Source organism: Electrophorus electricus, chromosome 2 (assembly GCF_013358815.1).
Source record: "Electrophorus electricus isolate fEleEle1 chromosome 2, fEleEle1.pri, whole genome shotgun sequence".
In the NCBI taxonomy this organism is placed as follows: Eukaryota; Metazoa; Chordata; class Actinopteri; order Gymnotiformes; family Gymnotidae; genus Electrophorus; species Electrophorus electricus.
Window position 1 is genome coordinate 34,453,101 of NC_049536.1, and position 20,405 is coordinate 34,473,505.

At 43.9% G+C, this 20,405-nt stretch overlaps 1 protein-coding gene across 3 annotated transcripts; it reads right to left on the bottom strand.

Moving 5' to 3' along the window:
* Positions 1–195: 195 nt before the first annotated feature.
* On the bottom strand, positions 196–12,703 carry prpf40a (PRP40 pre-mRNA processing factor 40 homolog A). 3 transcript variants are annotated; one of them, XM_035523508.1, is made up of 28 exons: positions 12,636–12,678; positions 11,608–11,688; positions 11,345–11,485; positions 10,648–10,731; positions 10,263–10,289; positions 9,785–9,812; positions 9,663–9,685; positions 9,455–9,496; positions 9,179–9,289; positions 8,789–8,909; positions 8,296–8,320; positions 7,948–8,163; positions 7,490–7,595; positions 6,467–6,531; positions 6,174–6,338; positions 4,851–4,959; positions 4,522–4,672; positions 4,210–4,343; positions 3,847–3,961; positions 2,992–3,083; positions 2,779–2,895; positions 2,508–2,645; positions 2,333–2,428; positions 2,014–2,100; positions 1,836–1,929; positions 1,695–1,756; positions 1,469–1,606; positions 196–881 (listed from the first exon to the last, which is right to left on the bottom strand). In XM_035523508.1, the coding sequence occupies exons 1-28, from the start codon at positions 12,636–12,638 to the stop codon at positions 792–794; spliced, it is 2,661 nt and encodes an 886-aa protein (XP_035379401.1). In that variant the 5' UTR covers positions 12,639–12,678; the 3' UTR covers positions 196–791. The 3 variants fall into 3 exon arrangements, with proteins under 3 accessions (XP_035379401.1, XP_035379403.1, XP_035379402.1); XM_035523510.1 differs by lacking the exon at positions 11,608–11,688 and having other exon boundaries at positions 792–881; positions 12,636–12,703; XM_035523509.1 differs by lacking the exon at positions 10,263–10,289 and having other exon boundaries at positions 792–881.
* Between the last annotated feature and the right edge of the window lie 7,702 nt (positions 12,704–20,405).

A 20,405-nucleotide genomic window follows, 5' to 3' on the forward strand; every position in this document is an offset into this window, starting at 1 on the left:
CTTTTATTTGAAACTAATAAAAATCAGTGGAACAGGGTGGGAATCCAGCTTGTAAATGTACTTAACATTTCCATAAAACCTCTGTCCAACCTTACCATTCGTCAAAAGTCATTGTAAACACAGGTCAGTTAAATTAGTTTGATGATTGTGGAGTCACTAATATTCTAGAAGCAAAAAAAAAATCAAACATTTAAATCAGTAATTCTACGGCTGTTTTAATACATCGTGAGAGTCAAAGTACGACATTTGTAAAAATACCTTTGAAAAGATTTCATTCATAGCAATACCTACCCGATTTCCCCCCAGAAAGGACAATGTACAGAGGGAGCGGAGTTTGAACGGCCGGGCCGTGTTTATGGGGTTTTTATTTGCCTGTAAACAATTTTAAAGGCCAAACTATTGGCAACAACAAAAATGTACAACTACATAAAAACAGCTTCTGAGACATGGGGTGGGGGGTGGGAATAACAGAACAGAAGAGAATGGAAGGAAGATGGAAAAGAACTTGGTGCAGACTTGAACCACACGTCCTTAGCGCCGAGCCCAGTCTGGAGGGGATCTCCTGAGACGCTACCAAGGAGGTTCAAGCTGACGTTCAATACTGAGCGATCACATTCTGCACAACACTCCAGAGCAGAGAAAAAGGGCCTCCATGCATGGCTCCCGAGTCCTGCCTGCACTGCCATAGAGACGTATGCAGAGACGCATGAAGGGGAATGCGTGTTTGAACGAGCGAGAGCGAGAGCGAGAGAGAGAGAGGGAGAGAGAGGGGGTGACGGGTGAAAGGTCGTCTATGGTGCATCTAACTGCTCCAGAAGAGTTCTCCTCCTCTTCTCCAGTTCTCCTTCACTTAGTTCACTGCCTGAGGTCTCCCACCCCCCCTGGGAATAAGAGAGAGACACTAAGCTATTGGTCAGCTATGCTGGACCTGCTTTACATCTGTGGGCCTTCACTCTGGTTTTGGGTCAGTTCTGTGCACTCTGGTTTGGCGCTACGGTAACTCGTTTGCAGTGGCATCTCTCCTAACAGCCTGTTAAAAAACGGGCAGTTGATGTCTGGATATTTTGCGCATGTACGTGTACATTGGAAATCTAGCAGTTTCTGCTGTATTCATGTGCGTTTACATAAACAGATTTGTATTTACAATACGAGTGTATAAATGTACATTAACAGCAACCAGCTACCACAGCCTGCTTTGGTGAAAACAGCTAACATGACGGAGGCCAAAAGAGGCTGATACGATGTCCACTAGATTCCAGTCGGTCAGCTGGGTTCAGAGAACCACAGTGGGTTGTGGAAAACAAGTTGGTTAAATGTATGTTGTGTATAGCTATATGACCTAATAAAGTGATCACTTGGTGTGTGATACTTGCATGAGGACCAAGAAGGTGCGATTTTAGGCTTCCGTGACCCAGGTGCGGAGCTACATTCTCGAGACCCTCTCGGCACACCGGAGCCCAGACCTCACCTCCTCTTTAGCCGCTTTCCTCTTGGGGGATTTCTGTTTGGATTCGGCCCGGGTTTTCCCTCTGGATTTCTCGTTCTCCTTCTCCTTGTCTTTGTCTCTCCCCTTTCTGTCCTTGTCTCCATCCGACTCAGGGGACGCCTGCGGGGAGACGAGGGGAGCGAGTTCAGGAGCACTGGTGGACTCGTGGGCTGCAGAGGGAAGGCGCTCCACAGAGCTCCGTACTCACCGACTTGTGACGCCTCTTCTTTGCCTTCTTCTTGTGCTTCTTGGATTTTTTATAACTTCTCTCTGTGAAAATAGTGACATGCGTTACACCTGGCCAGGTGCTGAGCGGTGGGGGCGGGGCGTTGGGGGCGGGGCCACTAACCGGACTCTCCTGAGGACGAATGCTCAGATGGGGACTTTGACGTGGAACGCTTCTTCTTCTTTGAGTGATACTCGTCATCCTCGGATTCAGATCCCTGTGAGAGGAGGCAGGGTTAGCGGGACTCTGTGTGTGTGTATACGTGAGTGTGTGTGTAAAACGTGAGGGTGGTGGGGCTCACTGAGCGAGAGCGGGAGCGCTTTCTGTGGTGCTTCTTGGATTTCTTTGAGTGTTTCTTGGTTTTGGAGTGATGGTGCTGGCACTCATGCTGCAGAGAGAGAGAGAGAGAGAGAGAGAGAGAGAGAGAGAGCTCCAAATCACATTACAGTGGCTCCGTGCATCACTGCAGAGAAACACTCGATGCGCAGTTACTAGTGCATCTTACAAACCCTATTCAAAAATAACATCAGAAAAACACAAAACCCCATGACGGATCTTCTCCTTTAGTCTTAATGAGGGTTGGTGTGTTAGTGTTTTTTTACAAAATCCTGGACCCTCACCTCCAAAACATGCATAAAGTCTTTAAATATCCTCTTTCTTTCTGACTCCAGGGTGATATCCTCAAAGGCAGGCTCCTTCAGGAATCTCTCCCTTACCTGGATCAAAAACGAGAATGACACTCAAACACCCGATAACAGCTGGTGGGTGTGTCCATCTCTTGGCAACAGGCCCTACCCCCTCCCATGAAGTGTCGGGCTCCAGAGGGGGCGTGGCCTGCTTCAGCATGCTCTTAAAGGCCGCCTCTTTCCGTTTCATCTTTCTGGCCTCCTCCTTCTCCCTCTCCCTCTCCCGCGCCTCCGCCTTCTCCAACAGCTGCACACACACAGTCACACACAGCCACGCTCAGATGGCAGCCAGGGAAGTTCACGTCAGTGCAGCCAGTGCCACCAGCGAGCTCAGAGACTCGCTGCATGGTAAGTGAAGTTGAAGGGGAGAGGACACTCACGCTGTTGAAGGCCAGCTTGATGTTGCCGGCATCCAGCGTGGTGGCCCTCTTATCGGAGCTGATCACAGAGCCAAAATCCTCAAAGCTGGTGCTGATCTCCACCAGGAAGCCCTTATCCTGCACACAGAACACATCCCTGACATATGACGGCGAACACGCTACAGGTGCTATTCTACAACAAACACAACGAGTCGCGGAGTCGACGGCCCCCACCTTTAAGATGTCTTTGATGATCCTCTTCTCGTCATGGTAACGAGCTTTGAGGTCTTCCACGTAGAACTTGAACAAGTCCAGCGGTGTAGATCCTGAAGAAGAGGTAACAATTATCATCATCATCACAATAATCAGAGCTGGGGAAAGCAGGTCCCAGTCGATGTGTGCTGTGGTCGGTGCTGTCATGGGAGGATGCTGCCTTAGCTGCTCTGTTCACAGCAGTGTGACCCAACCAGGACAGGGAGGTCAGCGGAAACGAACCCTCTCTTACAGCTCCACCGAGCGTTTTACAACCGTTCCTCCATTAACCTCCCTGTTCAGAGTGGTGTGGGAGGACACCCTTGAGCAGAGAGGGGGCTGAATAAACGGAAGAGACACCTCACTTGTGTGTATGAAGTACCAAGCTGGCACACCCAGATTTAGTGCCATGCTGAGAGCCTCCTCCATTTACATTTACCTGACACACATACACATACACACTATATATATATATATATATATACATATATATACACATATATATACATATATATATATATATATATATATATATATACATATATATACATATATATACATATATATATATATATATATATATATATATATATATATATATATATATATATATATAGATATATATATATATATATAAAAATATAAATATAAGTATATAGTGTCCCCTTATAAATGAATGTATATTATTCCAGATCTTTTAATCAGTAACTGTTCCAGATGTTATTCTCTATTAACTTCAGGGGGTGAGAGTTGTGTGTTCTGGCCTACTTGACCTAGCAAAGCTGGAAGAAACAGGCAGAGGCAGAGAGAAGGTGCACTCAAGAGCGTGTCTCTGACCTGGCTGGCCCAGCATGCTGGCGAAGCGTATGTCTGCGCTGACGGTTGGGTACATCTCCATCCATGCAGACATGGAGTGCAACTGACCATGGTCATGCAGCTCATCCAGAAACTTCTACACACACACACACACACACACACACACACACAAAAGACACGATGCTGAGACAACACTTTACAGGTACAGTTCAATCAGGAGGAGAAACGCAGCTGGCTGATCACATTTCTGCTTTTCCGAAACATCTACCAGTTTGGCCCTAAGCAGTCGTGTCCTCGTTGCTGTGCGGTTTCTCTCTGTGTGATGTGGCCACTTTAACATGTCATTTACGTACGTACGTACGTGTGTGTGTGTGCTAATGCTACCTGGAAGCTCTCCCTGTTCTTGCGCTGCCTGCGTCTCTCTCTCAGTAGGGCTTTCTGCTTCTCCTCCTCCTCCTCCTTCTCCAGAGCACGGATGTGCTCCTCAAAGCAAATCAGAGCGTCTTCCTTGTCCATGTCTAACAGAAAGTGGGGGGAAGGATTACACCTCCCCGGACGCCACACAGGACACTACATTGCACTCGGAGGTGGACAGATCACATCTCCAGCCATGGTGACAATGTTTTAGACAGGAGGGTGTGTGTGTGTGTGTGTGTGTGTGTGTGTGTGTGTGCGTGCACATGCGCATATTCATACTCTGCAGCTCCTCATCCTCAGCAAAGGTGGGGTTGTCCAGCAGGTACTGCTGAGCCTCTGACCAGGTGGTGCGGTAGGTAACGTTGGCCATGTTGTCCAGAATGTTCTTCAGGGCCTCCCAGTTCCTCTTCCTCAGCTGCTTGGCTTGCTCCTACATCATTCGGGGGCGTTCAGTACACGCAGTACACCCGGAGTCCGAACTACCCACCCACACCCGTAAAGGAGACACTCCCACGACTAACGTGCGGCTGTAGAGCGGATCAGAACGCTCAGCACCAAACACCCATCGGGTCGTGTGACTGGCCGTGTTAACTAAAAGACAGAGGTACCTTCTCTTTCTTAGCCAAGTAGAACAGCACGTCTTCATATATCTCCAGCCTGTCTCTCTCTGGAACACAGCTCCACACCTCCAGATCACCAAACATCTGCTCCGCTTTCCTATCACACACACACACAATTATAACCCAAAGAACCACATTTGCTGCTGCAGTTCCTCTTCTTGCCAGAAGGTGGAAGCAGTGCACCAGAGTTACGAGATGCCCACTTGGTTATGGGATACTGCACCCCTGCACACTGGGAAAAGTCGCCAGGCGCTCAGCCATGTGGAACGTGGTACACACATTCAGGCCCAGCCAACTGTACATTTACAAGGAGTGAATTATGTAAATTAGGTAATCTTACAGATAAAAAAGTGCTGTTAAATAAGCAAAAAGAAAGGACAGCAGAAGCTCTCGACACCTCGAGCCTTTTGGCTCATACTGATGGGACAAAAGAAGGGGATGGACTGGGTGTCTCCTTGGAAACAAAGAGTTCTGGTTACAGACAGACCGATCGACATTTTGTGAGGCTGATCCAATTTTCCCTGACCAGGATCAGTCAATAGAGAGCCAATCCAGGGGAGACAGCTCCTGGATACGTAACAGTTAACAGCCTGTAGGGTCACATTTCTTTTAATACAAATGACGAGGAGCATAGGACTTTAATTATATCCTGAGAATAATTACCTAAATGTGCAACACACACACACATACACACACCTGAACTTAACTGGTAATGCCTAAAATTGTTACTGCAATCCACATACAGTAGTATACCTATTAGTGATCTAGACCTTTATATACAGGCTAACGGGGATGACGAGACTGTGAATAAATCAGACATGTACAGACTAAGTGCACTACAAATAATCAGACATGTTGAACATTTGGAATTACACAGAGTAAGTAAGAGGACTGTTAAACTTGACCTGGATTGTAACATTGCTCTTCAGGTGGGGGGGGTGCATTAATAGTAAACGGTCTGATAGAGAAATTAAGAATTCCAAAACACTTCCAACCGGGCCTTCCGAATCCCGGCTCTAGGTGATACCAAGCCGTCAGAATGCCATATCCTCAACAACCGGGAATGATGCAATAAACTCCGCTTAGGTGGGGTCCTTTTGTTTTTGCTACCAGACGTCTGCTGCGTGGCCCAGCATTGCTGAGGCTCTGACCAGCACCTCTGGGTACTCTCTGTACTCAGAGTTTCAGCTTGCCCCTAAAGGTCAAATCAACTTTAACCATGGTAACCTTTAACCTCATGAGACGTTTGATTTAAAAGTATTACATATAGGAAGATGGTTGGGTCACCACACACCCACACCCACTCCTCACTTGTATCTGGTGGTGGAGGTCATTTTGTCGTGGTTCTCAAGGAAGCGCTGGAACGTCTCTTTGGACTCCTTGTACTTGATCCTGGCTTCCTCCTTCTCCTCCTTCTCAGTCTGAACCTTATAGGCATTAAACGCCTGCTTTTTCTCGCTTAGTTTGGGCAGGGCACTAACACACACACACACACACACACACACACACAAGCAAGATCATATTTCCAGAAGTTTGAGGTGTGGGTGTGTCATTAATATTTACTCTTTAATTAAGAGTGTTTCTGGAGCAGTGGTGTGCAGCACCTGTAACGAGGGTCATTAATGACCATCTTCATGGCTTGCTCCCAGGACGCGTTCGACGACACTCCCTGCGCGTGCGCGCACACACACACACACACACACACACACACACACACACACACACACACGTGAGGGTCGGCTACCACGCCACGCCACACCCATCCTCCCCGGGGATGCGGGAGGAAACTAGCCTCTGTGTCGAGCTCGTTTTTGCTCTGCCAAATTCAATTAATCTGCCTTCATGCTAGCAGAGGCATCGACTGACTTATCTGTGTAATGGGAGGTAACATATGTTTGAAAAAAAGAGACTTCTGGTGGTGTTAAACATGTTAATTATGTAAGAGTTCAAAATTACATTTGCCGAAGAAACACACAAGTTAAATATATTCGCAGGTGTGAGCACGTGTGCGTGTGTGAGAGAGAAACAGAAAGCTAAAAGTCAAAGCCTCCACTCTGTGGTGAGGTCCAGGTGTTCACCTAATCGTCGCACAGTGAGTGCTAGAAGAGACTCTTCCATAACCTCTAGAAATGCCCCTGGCTCATGTTTATAGCCACCCTGACACCTCCACACCTCCCTCACCATGAACAGGAGGAACAGGGCGAGGAGAGGAGCACGTGGGGGTCTGGAGATAGAGGGAGAGTGAGGAGGAATAGAGTGGCTCCATCGTGCGTTTGTCAGCATGCTTACTGCTTACTGGAGCGTGCAACAGCACAGCACCCCCCCCCCCTCCACCCCCTGACCCGCTCCCACCTTTAATCATACAGACATGGCAATTAAAGGTAGCACGGAGAGAGTGGGGAGGAGCCTCTGAGGACGGCTTTGTGCAGCAAATTAAAGCGTGCTAAATATAGAATCACACTCATGCAGGCATGGACGCAAGCAATACAATATCACCACAGGAGAGAAAGAAAAAGAGGGGGACTGAACAAAGAAATAAAAGAAAAAGTGATCATGGAAATAAGGTGTGTGTGCACGTAGTGGGGGAAAAAAGAGTAAGCGAGTACGCGAGCGAGAGGGCGCCCCACCTTTTCCTTGAGCAGTTCTTTGAAAGCCTGCTTTGCCTCCTCTTTGGTGTTCCACTTGTAGACTTTCTTCACAAGCTCGGGCCTCTCCTCTTTAGATGTGTCGTTGCTGTGGAAACGGATCAGGACTCAGACATATGTGCCCAAACATTTCCATTACAAATCAAGTTGGCAAACACGTCCGAGCACGGCAGACTTTGATGTGCTGAAGGCAGACCTGCACTGAACCTCGGCCATGTTGGGCAGATGTGATGAAAGAAGGCTTAACCCCCAGAGACACAGTGGAGAGGCCAGACAGACCCACCCTGGCTACACGGGTCAGGACAGACCTGTTCAGGCTGTTCCATGAGCTAAGCTCACTCTCTATGCTCAGCATTTCCAACATATTCAGCTTGTATTCAGTTTTTATGTTCATATATGCATGTCTATTCATGCTTGTTTACACAAGGGACACATGTTACCTGGCTGGTGTCTCTGTGCTGGTTACTTCCTCAGTCACAGTCGGTGTTTGCTCAGTGATGACCTCTGCCCCCTGTGTGGGCACCTGAGTTGGCTGTTCCTCTGCGATGCTCGTCGTCACGGCAACATCAACCTCGGCAACGACAGCCTCAGCGACTGGCGTGTCCGCCGGCGCTGCCAGAGTGGGTGCGGTGCCAGGAGCTGCGACGTCCGCCGTCCTGACGCAAAGACATGAGAAGCGGACAACTCCAGACATTCACCTCCACACTTCAGTACAAACAAAAAAATAAATAGATAAAATAATGTCATAACGGAAGTGCAGGGGGAGGTTTAGACGTCTGAGGGCTTACCCATTCTCCTCTGCCTTGATCATTGCTGGGTGCATGAAAACGAGAGAGAGAAAATCATGTACTGCACCGAGCTGCAGATTTGATAGAAATGGACATACTGGAAACCAGATTGATCTAAAACTGGTGCTCACATTAATAATTCACTAAAGCTTGGTAATAATATTCATAAAATTCAGCTAAACAGAATTCATATTCTAAGCCTTTTAAATGAATCAAGTCACAATTGTTCCTGTTCCAGACCACACCGCACTACACCTACAAGGGCACCCAGAATATCCCAGAGTAACGCTGTAAAATGCTTTCACCAGTTAACCACTACAGTACACATATTCCAACACTGATCCACGTCTTTTCTGATGCCACTTCTCCTAACCTCCTTCGACTGTGTTCCTGATGTGATGTGATGGTAAAAGCAGCAGAGTGCACAGGGGTGTTTAAGCCTTGCCCCCCCACCCCACCCCACCCCACCCCACTCCACTCCGCCCCACCCCACCTTCCAGATCCTCCAGCTCCTTCGGCTTGGTCCAGCGGGACTCTTTGGTCTGAGAGTTGTAATAGTATGGCTTCCCTGCGTCCGACTTGTACTCTTTCCACGGGCACTTTGACAGGAGTTGCTGCAACAGACAAATGCAATGAAGTCGCATTATGAACTGCAGTACACCAAAATGGATGATTTTATCATTTCCTTTGCACGCAGACACAAGGTGCTTGGTGCCAAATTGAAGCATTTTAGAAACTTTGTTGGTGAAGGATTTGACAGACAGCTCAAGATAATATGATCTGCTAAAAGGCAAACTGCAAACCAGCAACAGGGAGGTGTGATAACCTATGCTGCGGGGGGGCAGAGGTGAGGAACCTTCAGTTTGGTTTCATCCATTTTTACCTCTGCAGGAGTCTTGAGTTCGTCTGGTTTCTCCCAGGTAGATTGCTTGGTCTCGGTGTTGTAGTAGTAGGTTTTCCCATCCAGAGACTTGTGCTCCGTCCACACGGATTTCTGCAGGAGTTTACACATGTTCAGATCGTACATTTACATGTGTCGTTAGCATCATCGACCAGCTAAAACAAGCACATGACTAACATCTTGCTGCAGATATGTTTATTATTAACGTTTTAAATGACTCGGGTACTGCGAGGCTGGCAGCAGTCTGGTGCCACTGACCTTCTTAGGCTGGTCATCTGGAGGAGAGTCATTTGCTGTGCTCTGCAAAAATAGAAATCAACAGTCAGGAAGGAAAACACCCACTGACTACCGGTTATCACAATCGTATTGCTGATTTAACATATCAGAATAACCTTTGCTCTGCCCTAAACTTGTCAATTAAAAAAATAAATATTTTATATTTCCACAATGTTTTGGTTATACTTACAGCGGTACCTGGAGCAGCAGTACCTAAAAGTACAAAAACATAATGGCACAATTCAGGGAACAATAAGATTTATTATAGGAGAAACATTTATTATTTGCGTTCAATCATGTCAGGTGTCATACCTGCTGTATCCACAGGACTAACACCAGGCTGTGTGGATCAAAGCAAAAATAAATTTACAACACAAAAATCTAGGAAATGCATTTGAAACAACAGGTGAATGTCAGACTACGCAAACACCGCCTTCATCCTGTGCTGAAGCTTTGAGGCGGGGCAGCATGGAGCACTCCTTTCGCTAACAAGGGCAAGCGGGTAGTAGAACCGTAGAGGTGGGGGCCAGCGGGCAGCTCTCCATCTAGTAGCTGCTCTGAGCCTCCAAAAGGAGGGCGGATTCAAGAGAGGAATTCTGCACAGGAATAAACTGCCAACTGTTGTGTAGCTAGTTTTACACATCGATTACAGCTGTGAGGATACTCTATGGACTGTATATATCAAAGTCAGGATTGCCCTGGTTGTGGTGTACCTCTGATATAGCAGCGTGGCCACAAAATTGTAATTAATTATAAATACATTAAAATGAGCCTTAAACGAGAGAAGCACCTGCACCGCCACTGCCGATGCTCCAACCTGTTCATGGTTGAGAGATGACAAAAAAAAAAACAAACACACATGCACTCAAAATATGCACTTCATTACACACAGCATTAATAATGTGCGTTCAAAAATCATCCCTATGTTCAAATGGGACAAGCCTAAAACAGCTCAAAACAGGAGGCTTCATCACATGAACTGTGATATTTATAAAACATGGAAGACCTCTCTCATTAGATTGAGCACTCTCATGTAAAAATAGAGTGCGAGATCTAAATGGGTAACTTTCCCCTGTTTGCACTGCATTCATTATGCAAATTATAACACTACTGACAGTTGTTAGGATCTATTTCTAACATGCAAGGCCAGCCGTGATCGTTACAGGAGCTGTTACCGGGCCTGTAGGCTGCATCGTCGCAGCTGGCATTCGCGGGGGCATCATCATCCCAGGCATCATTGGTGGCATCATACCTGGCATCTAATGAAAGAGATTAATGAAAAATTTATCTGGGCTGCTAATTTCTATCCAGCGTGGCACAGGGTACAGCAGGGTATTAATACACAGTGCGAGATAAGAGAGAGCAAGCATAACTCTGTGTCTGTGTGCGCTGAAACCCCTTTTTGAAGTGCGAAGCCACAGCTTGTGCCCTGTAAAGGAAGAGTCGAGCTCTCTATCTGCAGCCACCCAGCACCTCCTGGGTTCAATACTTCCAACCAACACTTCCACCATCACACCTCCTGATAGAACTAATTTCACCAGATGCACAGGTGGGGCAACATGCATTTGGCCGTCTACAGAAAATGCAGTGATTGCCATGGAGGTAAAAATAGCCAGGGATAAATCTCACATTATTAAGTGTGTGTGAAACCCCCCCACACAAGCTTCTCCAAGACAATGGTTCTGACGGCTGACGCACAAACGGCACATCTGAGAGTGCCAATGAGCAGTAAAGGTACAGCATGTTCTATATATTTATTCCATTTGGGTTCATAAACAACATTTGAGAGTTTTTGGGAGTGGGATCTGAAGGACTTCTGAAGGATTCATTTTTGTAATTAGTATAATATGGGATTATTATATTATGTCTTACCTGTCCTATTGGAGGAGCTCCCATTGGTGGCATCATGGGTGGCATCATTCCTGGGGGCATGGGAGCCATGTTGGGAGGCCTCTGGCCCATGGGTGGCATTCCCATTGGTGGGAAGTGAGGTGGCATTCCCGGCGGTCCCATCTTGGAAGGGGAAAAAAGAAAACAAAACACACAAAAGACTTAATGATGCATTTACTAAAAATCCACAAGCAGTGACACAAGGAAGACCAAACACAAAAATTGGCTTTCTGACACCAACTTACAAAAGGCGGGGGCATCCCTGAGGGCGGGACACCAGGAAAAGGTGGTGCTTGACATGGGCCACTACTACCATCATCTGAGGACTGTCATGAACAAGAGAGCCGATATAGTTACCACTAAAGCTCTTAGTATAAGAAGCTACAATACACTTTCGGTATGTTAGCTACTTCTGTTCAGTACAGACAGTCGTTTTTTTAACTCTATGTTTGTAGAACTGTCAGTTATATATAGTATTATCCAAATGGAAGATGATCTCGATTCGGGCCTTCTAAAAATAAGTAGTTTATAGAGCACAAATGTAAAGCGGAGTGTGGCCACCGTATTATTTCATAATGGACAAGACCGGCACACTGAGTTTAAAGTAACCATGTGAACGTATGAGCCTTAGTATTCAGAATATTTCATATTATCCCACAGCTAGCCAGCCAGCCGAGGTAGAAGATATGAGTACTCAGGAATTTAACACGAAATAAATGGTCAAATGTCTGACCAGCCCAAACTGTATTTACTTAAAGATCGGCTTATCTAGATTGCTAAACACTGTAACATGTTCCCTGTGACAAAAAAAAAAGAACTAAGTTTGGTTACACCACCCTTTTGTTGAGGAGAGCTAACTAATGTTAGCAGTGAGCTAACGAACGCAGCTAGCGGCTAACATGGCTCAGTGCGCTGGCCGACGGCGACCGTTAACGTTAGTCGTCCGCTAAGAGTGCTTCTCCATCGCGTAGCGACAACGACCCTGTCAAGATAAGGCTACACCTTTATCGACACAAATGGCCAGAATAAGCGGCGGGAGAGTTCTGAGGTAAACGGTCACGGCGCGCGCGCACACAGCAGACAAGCGAGTTAGCCGGGTTAGCTAGAGCAGCTAGCCGGGTGGCTAGGTCTTAAACGACCGGCTAGTCATGATCACAGTGCCGCACACATTTAAGATTGTTCAACCTCCTCGATAATCCCCTGTCGTGTTTTGCCGATATAATACTCCAGAACCGCAAAGTCTTTAAAACATTATCGGGTACATGCAACTCACCATGTTGACTCAACATTTAGCAGCCCAACTTCTCCGCCACGAGACAATAAACTGTGGTCTGATTGGAGGGCTTCCGTAAAGTTGAAAGTTCAGGAAGGGAAATGTTGTGCTTCTTCCCATCGTGCTGCGCACACAGTGCGCAAAGCAAACCTGTAATTGGAATAATTTGAATTGTTCTGGCACTATAGTTATGTACGCAGGAATACATTCCCGCTGACTCCTTTTGACAAAATGAATTAATCCAATAATAAGCAGACCGGTTAATTAAAGTAGGCGAATATAAAGCCACGTTATCATGCATAGGTCTCATTGAGTTTTCCAGTTTAGACGTGAAGTAGGTCTATCCCAACCTAGCGCTACTTCACCTAATTCTAATTTCATTTTGTTGTAAAAAAAGGGTCGAGGAGACTGATTGAAGGAATAACCTAAAAGTGAATACATCATGGATGTCCCTTAGCTATATGGTAATAAGGCAAGGATAATAAGATAAGGGCTGTTGATGCTTCCATAGACAATTCCTCCGTGCAGAATGTTTGTTTTTTCCTTTTCGTTTGTCCTGCTGAAAGATTTAATTTTGTTTAAGAACCGTCCAATTTTGGGAAAAAAAAATCCTCGTCCTATTTATCTTCCTGTAAGCCCCAGTGACACTTGCAGCTAGACACTAAGATGCCACATATATTTTTACAGTAGTCTAATTATGATGCTTTTTGCAGTATATGCCTACCTGTCCTGTACCTCTCAGGACAACAAAAAGGTCTTATCTGACCCCACACCTGTGAGCATTCAAAGTGCCAGATGCTTTAATCTGTTCTTTGTATTTCCTTGGCAGCTCTTAGGAAAAGCTTTGTTGGCATGGAGATGTCACCTATTAGCCTGGAGATTTTTCTGACAGCATAACTCCAAGATGCAAACAGTATAATTTGATTTTTTTATATATATATATATATCAGATATATATATATATATTATATATATATATATATATATATATTTATATATATATCAGATATGTATCTGATGTATGTATGTGTTATCCTTTTTACTCAATATTTACCTTGTGGTGTCAATAATTTCAGAATCCACTATGCTGTAATATTTCTGAGTTTGAATCTCTTCATGGAATGCCCTTAGTTTTACAACATTCCTCACCCTAAAACTACAAATTGTGTTCCAATGGTTATGTTGCTGTATTTTGTTTTTTAATGTGTTTTTTGAAAAATTTTGATACTTTCACTATTAGTAGCCAGGTATTAATTCTCGAGAAAAAAAAATGTAACTATGGACTTTGAATAATGAAACAGACACGTGTTGTCTTAAAAAATGTCCTTTTTTAGAAGTTTCAAAAAGCACAACTGATGTTTGTAACACAAGGGAAATCAATCACAACAACCTCCCATGATGCAGTGATACTGCGCTGGCAGAACAATATTGTGTCTGACACAGGATCTATTTATAAGCTTTCCACAGGTAGTAAGGAAAGTGTTGCTGTGGTCATCCGTCATCCGTCATGCTGTTTTAATTGGCTACATGTTCGTGTTTACCCATAAAGTTTATTTCTTTCACCCCATGAGAGGTGAGATGCACTTTTCTGTTGCCCAAAATATTACACCATGACAGTTCTGTTTGACTTTACAGTAACCCTCTGTAGCACAGGATGTTTCATCCTCCGGCCAAGTGTTGCCACATGAAATAGTAAACAAGCACACCTAACACACGGAATATATTCCTCCTACATTCCAAGACCAAATAAATGGCAGATATTAATTTCTACTCTGTTCTATAGTCTCTAATGTCACTGTTCGAGCCGGAAAACAGCAGATTATTTGAAGTTGCTATTTCTTCACTTTCATATTATAAGATATTACAAGCTGTAATGGTAGAAAATAAGGTCTTCTTTCCCATTGGATAAGGGTCATGGAAGGACAACATGACAAAAAGATCAAGTAATTTTCACATAATTTGCTGCCATCCTTGAAGTTCTGAGGTAGTCCTAATGCTGACTTCAAAGCTTTGCAAAACTGGGAGGGTCTTACAAGAGCACATGGTGGTCTTATGACACATATTACTTCCTATTGTGGCCAGCTGCTTTGATCATTTGCAACAAAGGATAATATGAGGTGCCCATAAATGGGCAGACAGTCGGCATGCCAAACTGGAATTTTCAGAACACAGCACTCTTTAAGGCATATCCACTCGGTTTAGTCGAACATTGAAGTAAACATATTTTGAGGTTGCACTTAAGTTTATATTCACCTAGGCTTAGAAACATTTAATTTAAATGTTTCACAACTTTACATTACCATACATTTCCTGTGTTAAGTCAGTAAAGGTGTGTACTTGATGTCCAAAATTAATCAGTGCTTGGTGGCATTGTCTCTTAATTGCTTAACTTGAACTAATTTCTCTAATTCTCTAATTTCATTGCATGCTGGGCAATGATAAAAAAGCACTCTCATTCTAAATCTAGTTCTTATCTAAAGGCTTTGGCAGCTTTCCATGAGCTTCTCACAGCTCCAGACAGAGCTGCAGTAACTCAGCCAGGTTCGTGAGCCTCCTTGTGTAAACATGTTTTATCAGTTCTATTGACAAACCTTCAATGAGACTCAGTAAGGGCCTTATTGACTGTTCAGATACTTAGACTTTATTGTTTTAAAGTTAATTTGCTGCCACCATTGCTGAAGATCATTTTACTGGTAGAAGATCCAGGTGAGAAAATGTAAAATTTTTGGCTGATGTCTTGAGGTGTCTCTTCATTTCTTGATAAACATCTTTCCTCCTGACGCTGTGTTTTTTCAGAAGTGCACAAGTCACTTTTTCTGCAAAACACTCCCCCATCATCCCGCAGACACACCTGTGCTTCAGTGCCGGGATGCTGATGTACGGCTTAGTCTTTTCCCTCTATACATTATCTGGATTGTTATGGTCAGGGTTCAGTTTTTGTTTCATTTGCTCAGGGAACTCAGATCTTTGCCCTGGTGTCCTGGCTAGGACTTAGTCCTGCAGATCATTGTCAGTCTTGGAGTAGGGGCATCTTTCTTTCAGCCCTGTGAGTTCATTTGTACTTCCTTTCATATGCAGTATATTGTGGTCCCCCCCCCAAAATATATTTGCTTACCCTTGTTTGCACAGATGCTGGTGGTATCTTCAGTTGTTTGGGAATTTCTCCTGAGGAGGATCCAGACTTGCAAAAGTCCACAACGTTTTTCTGAAGTCTTGGCTGTGTCTCTTTGGTTTTCTCATGCTTTCAAGGGCAAAAAAGCCTTTAATCCTGTGCTACAGAGGGTTACTGTAAAGTCAAAAAGACTATTTAAGGTAGGCCCTTAAATACAGACAGAGGTGCACTCCCAGTGAACCCCTAACCACAATGAGACCATAATGAGACCATAATGAGAGGCCAATCAGAAAGGTCATTATATCAGTTTCTGGAATCTTGTTGACTGTTTAAAGAAACAGTCAATTGGGTAAAATCTGATATAGTGAAATGGCTGAAACAAATCTGTCTCTAATCAATTGTTTTAAAATGACCTCTGATGTGAAAACATAGATGCCCCTATTGACTTGCCAGAACAATTATTTATTTATTTTTTAAAATTATTATTTAACATGAAATGTGTGAAGTTGTGAAAAACTGAGTTGACTACCTTTAGCCTGGAAGATCTTATGGCCTTGAGTGTATTTATGGATACCTTACCAGACCTTGTCTAAAAAAACCCTCTCATTAATAAAGGTGATTACAATGAAATAGGCTTTTCTGCTCTTTCAAATCAGACCATTTAAATTATTCAGTTTGAATGGTTAAAGAATTAACAAGGAATAAATTGTTATAATAAATGTTTAATTTGCATAAAATTTACAATAATTATAGCTATTATTTTTATACATATTTTGATCTTATTGGTCTCACTTGATTTCATGCATTTCACAACATACATGTAAAGATTATATCTTGCAGCACAAGAAAAAACATCACTGTGATCACTTGTGGAACATCTTGTGGATCAGATGTGGAACATCTTGGTACTTATAGAATATACATTTCTGAATGGCTTCTGCAAAAGTAAGACATGATTTAAAAAGGACGTGTGTCCATAAACCTTGTCCTAATATGCTTGAAACTACAATGCAATAAATTTAATTAGCCTTATTGAAAAGAACTTCAGAACTTCAGGCTGCACATAACATTGTCTCAGCTTTTCCATTTTCTATTAGTGGAATGTAAGTGGAATCTCAGCATAAGGCCTAAAGCTACAGGAAAACAATTTTTGAAGAACACTTCAGCTAAACTGCCCTTGAAAGTTATCACTAAAATACATGCTGAGAAAAAATGTCTGTCACTGTCATACAGTCACAGGCTTTATAATCAGCAACAAATAAATAATTAAACACATCCAGCTATGTTAACCTACCAGACGTCCTCTGTAAGTGGAAGCACCCCTCCCTACCTTTGCATATGCAGTATGCAATTATGACTTTGGAGGAAGAGGCTTTGGTGAAAGGTTTTCTCCTGATTCTTTTGAAGTGTGTGTGTGTGGTGCTAACTGGCCTAATTCAGAAAAGCACAGAAGGGTGGACAAAGGAAAGATAGAGATGACAGTATGCAAAATAACAACAGCACTAATAATAATATAACACGAGATTCATATCTCATATCCCCTCTACACCACTGTAGAGAAAAAGCCATTTTACTCTGAGAACAGTTATGTAATAGGGAATGAACATTGAATTCTTGATAGTTCAGTGAGCAGCACTGTTGGGGTTAGAGCCTTCAAGCTCTCTCTGTCTGTCTGTCTCATACACACACACACATACACACACACACACACACACACACACACTTACACACACACTTATGACTGACTGACATACAGAGTTCAATCTTTCAGTGGCTGTTATTTTTTCAGTTACTCTTATTTTTTCTGTCCTCTGATTAAGAAAAGAAAATAAGTCAAGTGGATCATCTACTGTACAGCTTCCTTACACACTGTGGGCAAATGTGGGCAAATGTGGACAAATGTGGACAAACGTGGGCAAATGTGGACAAATGTGGACAAATGTGGGTAAATGTGGGTAAATGTGGGCAAATGACCCAAATAATGGGGTCCAGTTAACATTCTCCACTCTGCCAACCTCCCACCCTCCTCGTTGGAACAAAGTGATAACATGGAGTCAGTTCAACATTCATTCAGCCATTTTCATGCAATTATAGTCTCATCTACTGAGATGTAATGGATTTCTGTGTAATGGATTTCAAAAACACTGTATGAACAGTGTGTGAGTGTAACAAAAAAAGAAGGAAATTGTAATAAAATGCTCGTCTGGCATGGTGTATGCAGTGCCTCTGAAATGGATGGGAGCTTCTAAAGGGGTATTTGTCCTGTGGCGATGTATTGACCATATCCAAATACAGCTCTATTGATCGCCAGTATGTGGGTTCTATTCCTACCGCTCTCTTACTGGTGGCTATTTTCAACCATATTTTCACTTCCTTCCCGTAGCTTTGTTTATTCAGGGGTGTGGCTATTTCACTAATAGGTTGCCATTCACATAAAACAGGAGGCATGTAATTCTTAGGAACACATTCAACTGCCTTGGAAATACGAATGCACTGTCATTAATGACTGAAATTTTGTGATCATTACCATTGACAAAAAGGAATGAATCTGTTAAAAAAAATCCTAGGATCGAAAATGTTCATTAAGACAGTGTGGATATTTCTGCCACTACACCTTAACATTATAGCACTATGTATTATAGCAGATATGTAGTGATCCATAATTTGAAAGTTCGAAAAAATCAAGCAACAACAATTTAAAAAATGAAATTATTTTCTGACATCAGTGACAACAGGTTCCTTATTACCGTCATCACAGAGCATGTGTGAAAGTGCCTGAATGTGTTCGTTTAGGTCTGTCTGTAGGTGCCGATTTCCACCACAAAGCTTCTGATTGCTAGAGAGGAATGATGGCCTCCCTGGGTCTCTGTTCCTGAAGGTAGCTGATTTCATGAATATCAATCAGTGAACTCTCTCTCTTTCTCTCTCACACACACAAACACACACACACACACACACACACACACACACACACGCACGCACACTCTCTCTCTCTCTCTCTCTCTCTCTCTCTGTCCCTCACACATACACACACACACACACACACTCTCTCTCTCTCTCTCTCTCTCTCTCTCTCTCTCTCTCTCTCTCGCACACTCTCTCTCCCACACACACACACTCTCTCTCACACACACATGCACTCTCTCTCTCACTGTCTCTCTCTCACTCTCTCTCACTGTCTCTCTCTCTCTCTCTCTCTCTCTCTCTCTCTCTTTCACTCTCTCACTGTCTCTCTCTCTCTCTCTCTCTCTCTCTCTCTCTCCCCTCCCCCTTTTGTTCCTCTGATGGGATCTTGGTCTGGCATCAGACCTCTATGTTTTCATTCCAATGTTCTTTCAAAGCCTTCCATTGTAAATTTTATCCGCTTTGTGATGACTAAATCCGTATCAGATCATAAATTCCCCAACATGTGCTTAAAGCTTTATTTTACGTTTTAGACAACAAAAGGATAAAGCGACAGCGATGACATCTTCTGGATGTCTTTATGAGGATATCGCTATCTGGTGATGCCAGATCCAGCCTGCCACTTCGCTGCCTACTGGTGCTTGGTGTCTGCGTCTCTCTGCTGCGTCTCTCTGCATGTCCATAATGCTCCTTTACTCCCGACTGGCCGAGCCACTCCCCTCCTTGAACAGGTTATCAGTATTGTGGAGACGTCAAGATATCTCTGGTCTCAACGTCTATGAACTCACTACTCACTACTTCATCCTGTCTAAGATCCTGCTCCCTTTCTTTCTCTCACTCTCTCTCTTTAAAACACTGTTTGGGGATATGGAGGATGAAAAACAAATGGTTTCTTTTTGGAGGTTTGGCTTGGAGCATTTGGATCGATAATATGGATGGTAATTTGTGAATTTTTTTTTTTTTTACATTATATAGGAAATGAGAAAAGGTCCAAATTGGTCAGAAATTGGCAATACAAAAAGTGCATTGGGTAAAACAAGGCTGTGTTTCTTCAATTACCATTGTCTCAGTGGAGAATCCCATTCTTCACTGAACTCACAAAATGAAAGGAAGCAGTTAATAAATGAGGATATTCTCATAAGGTTGGCAAAACTTGTGCTAACTCTAAATGGCTTCAGCTTTACTATATGGACAAAAGTCATGACACACCTACAGATTACACCTACAGGAATTTTTAGCCCATTGTAAATCCATAGGCATTAATATGGGGTTGGTTCATCTTTGCAACTAAAGTAGCTTCCACTCTTCTGGGAAGGAGTTCTACAAAATTTTGTGCCTGAGGGAACTAGAAGAGCATTTGTGAGGACAGATGCTGATGTTGGACGAGAGGGCTTGGCTCGCCATCTCTGTTCTCATTCATCCCAAAGGTGTGTGATGGGGCTGAGGTCAGGGCTCTGTGCAGGCCAGTCAACACAGCCATGCTGGAAGAAATGGGGCCTTCCCAAACTGTTCCCAAAAAATTAGAAGCATGCAGTTGTCCAAAATGTCTTGATATGCTGAAGCATTAAGATTTGGGCCGACCCCTGAAAAACAACCCCACAGCATTATCCCTCCTCCAACAATCTCCACCAGACACGTCTATCAGGCTGCCAGATAACAAAGCATGATTCATCGCTCCTGGGGACTCGTTTTCTCTGCTCCAGAATCCATTGGCGGCGTGCTTTACACCACTCCATCAGGAGCTCGTCGTTGTG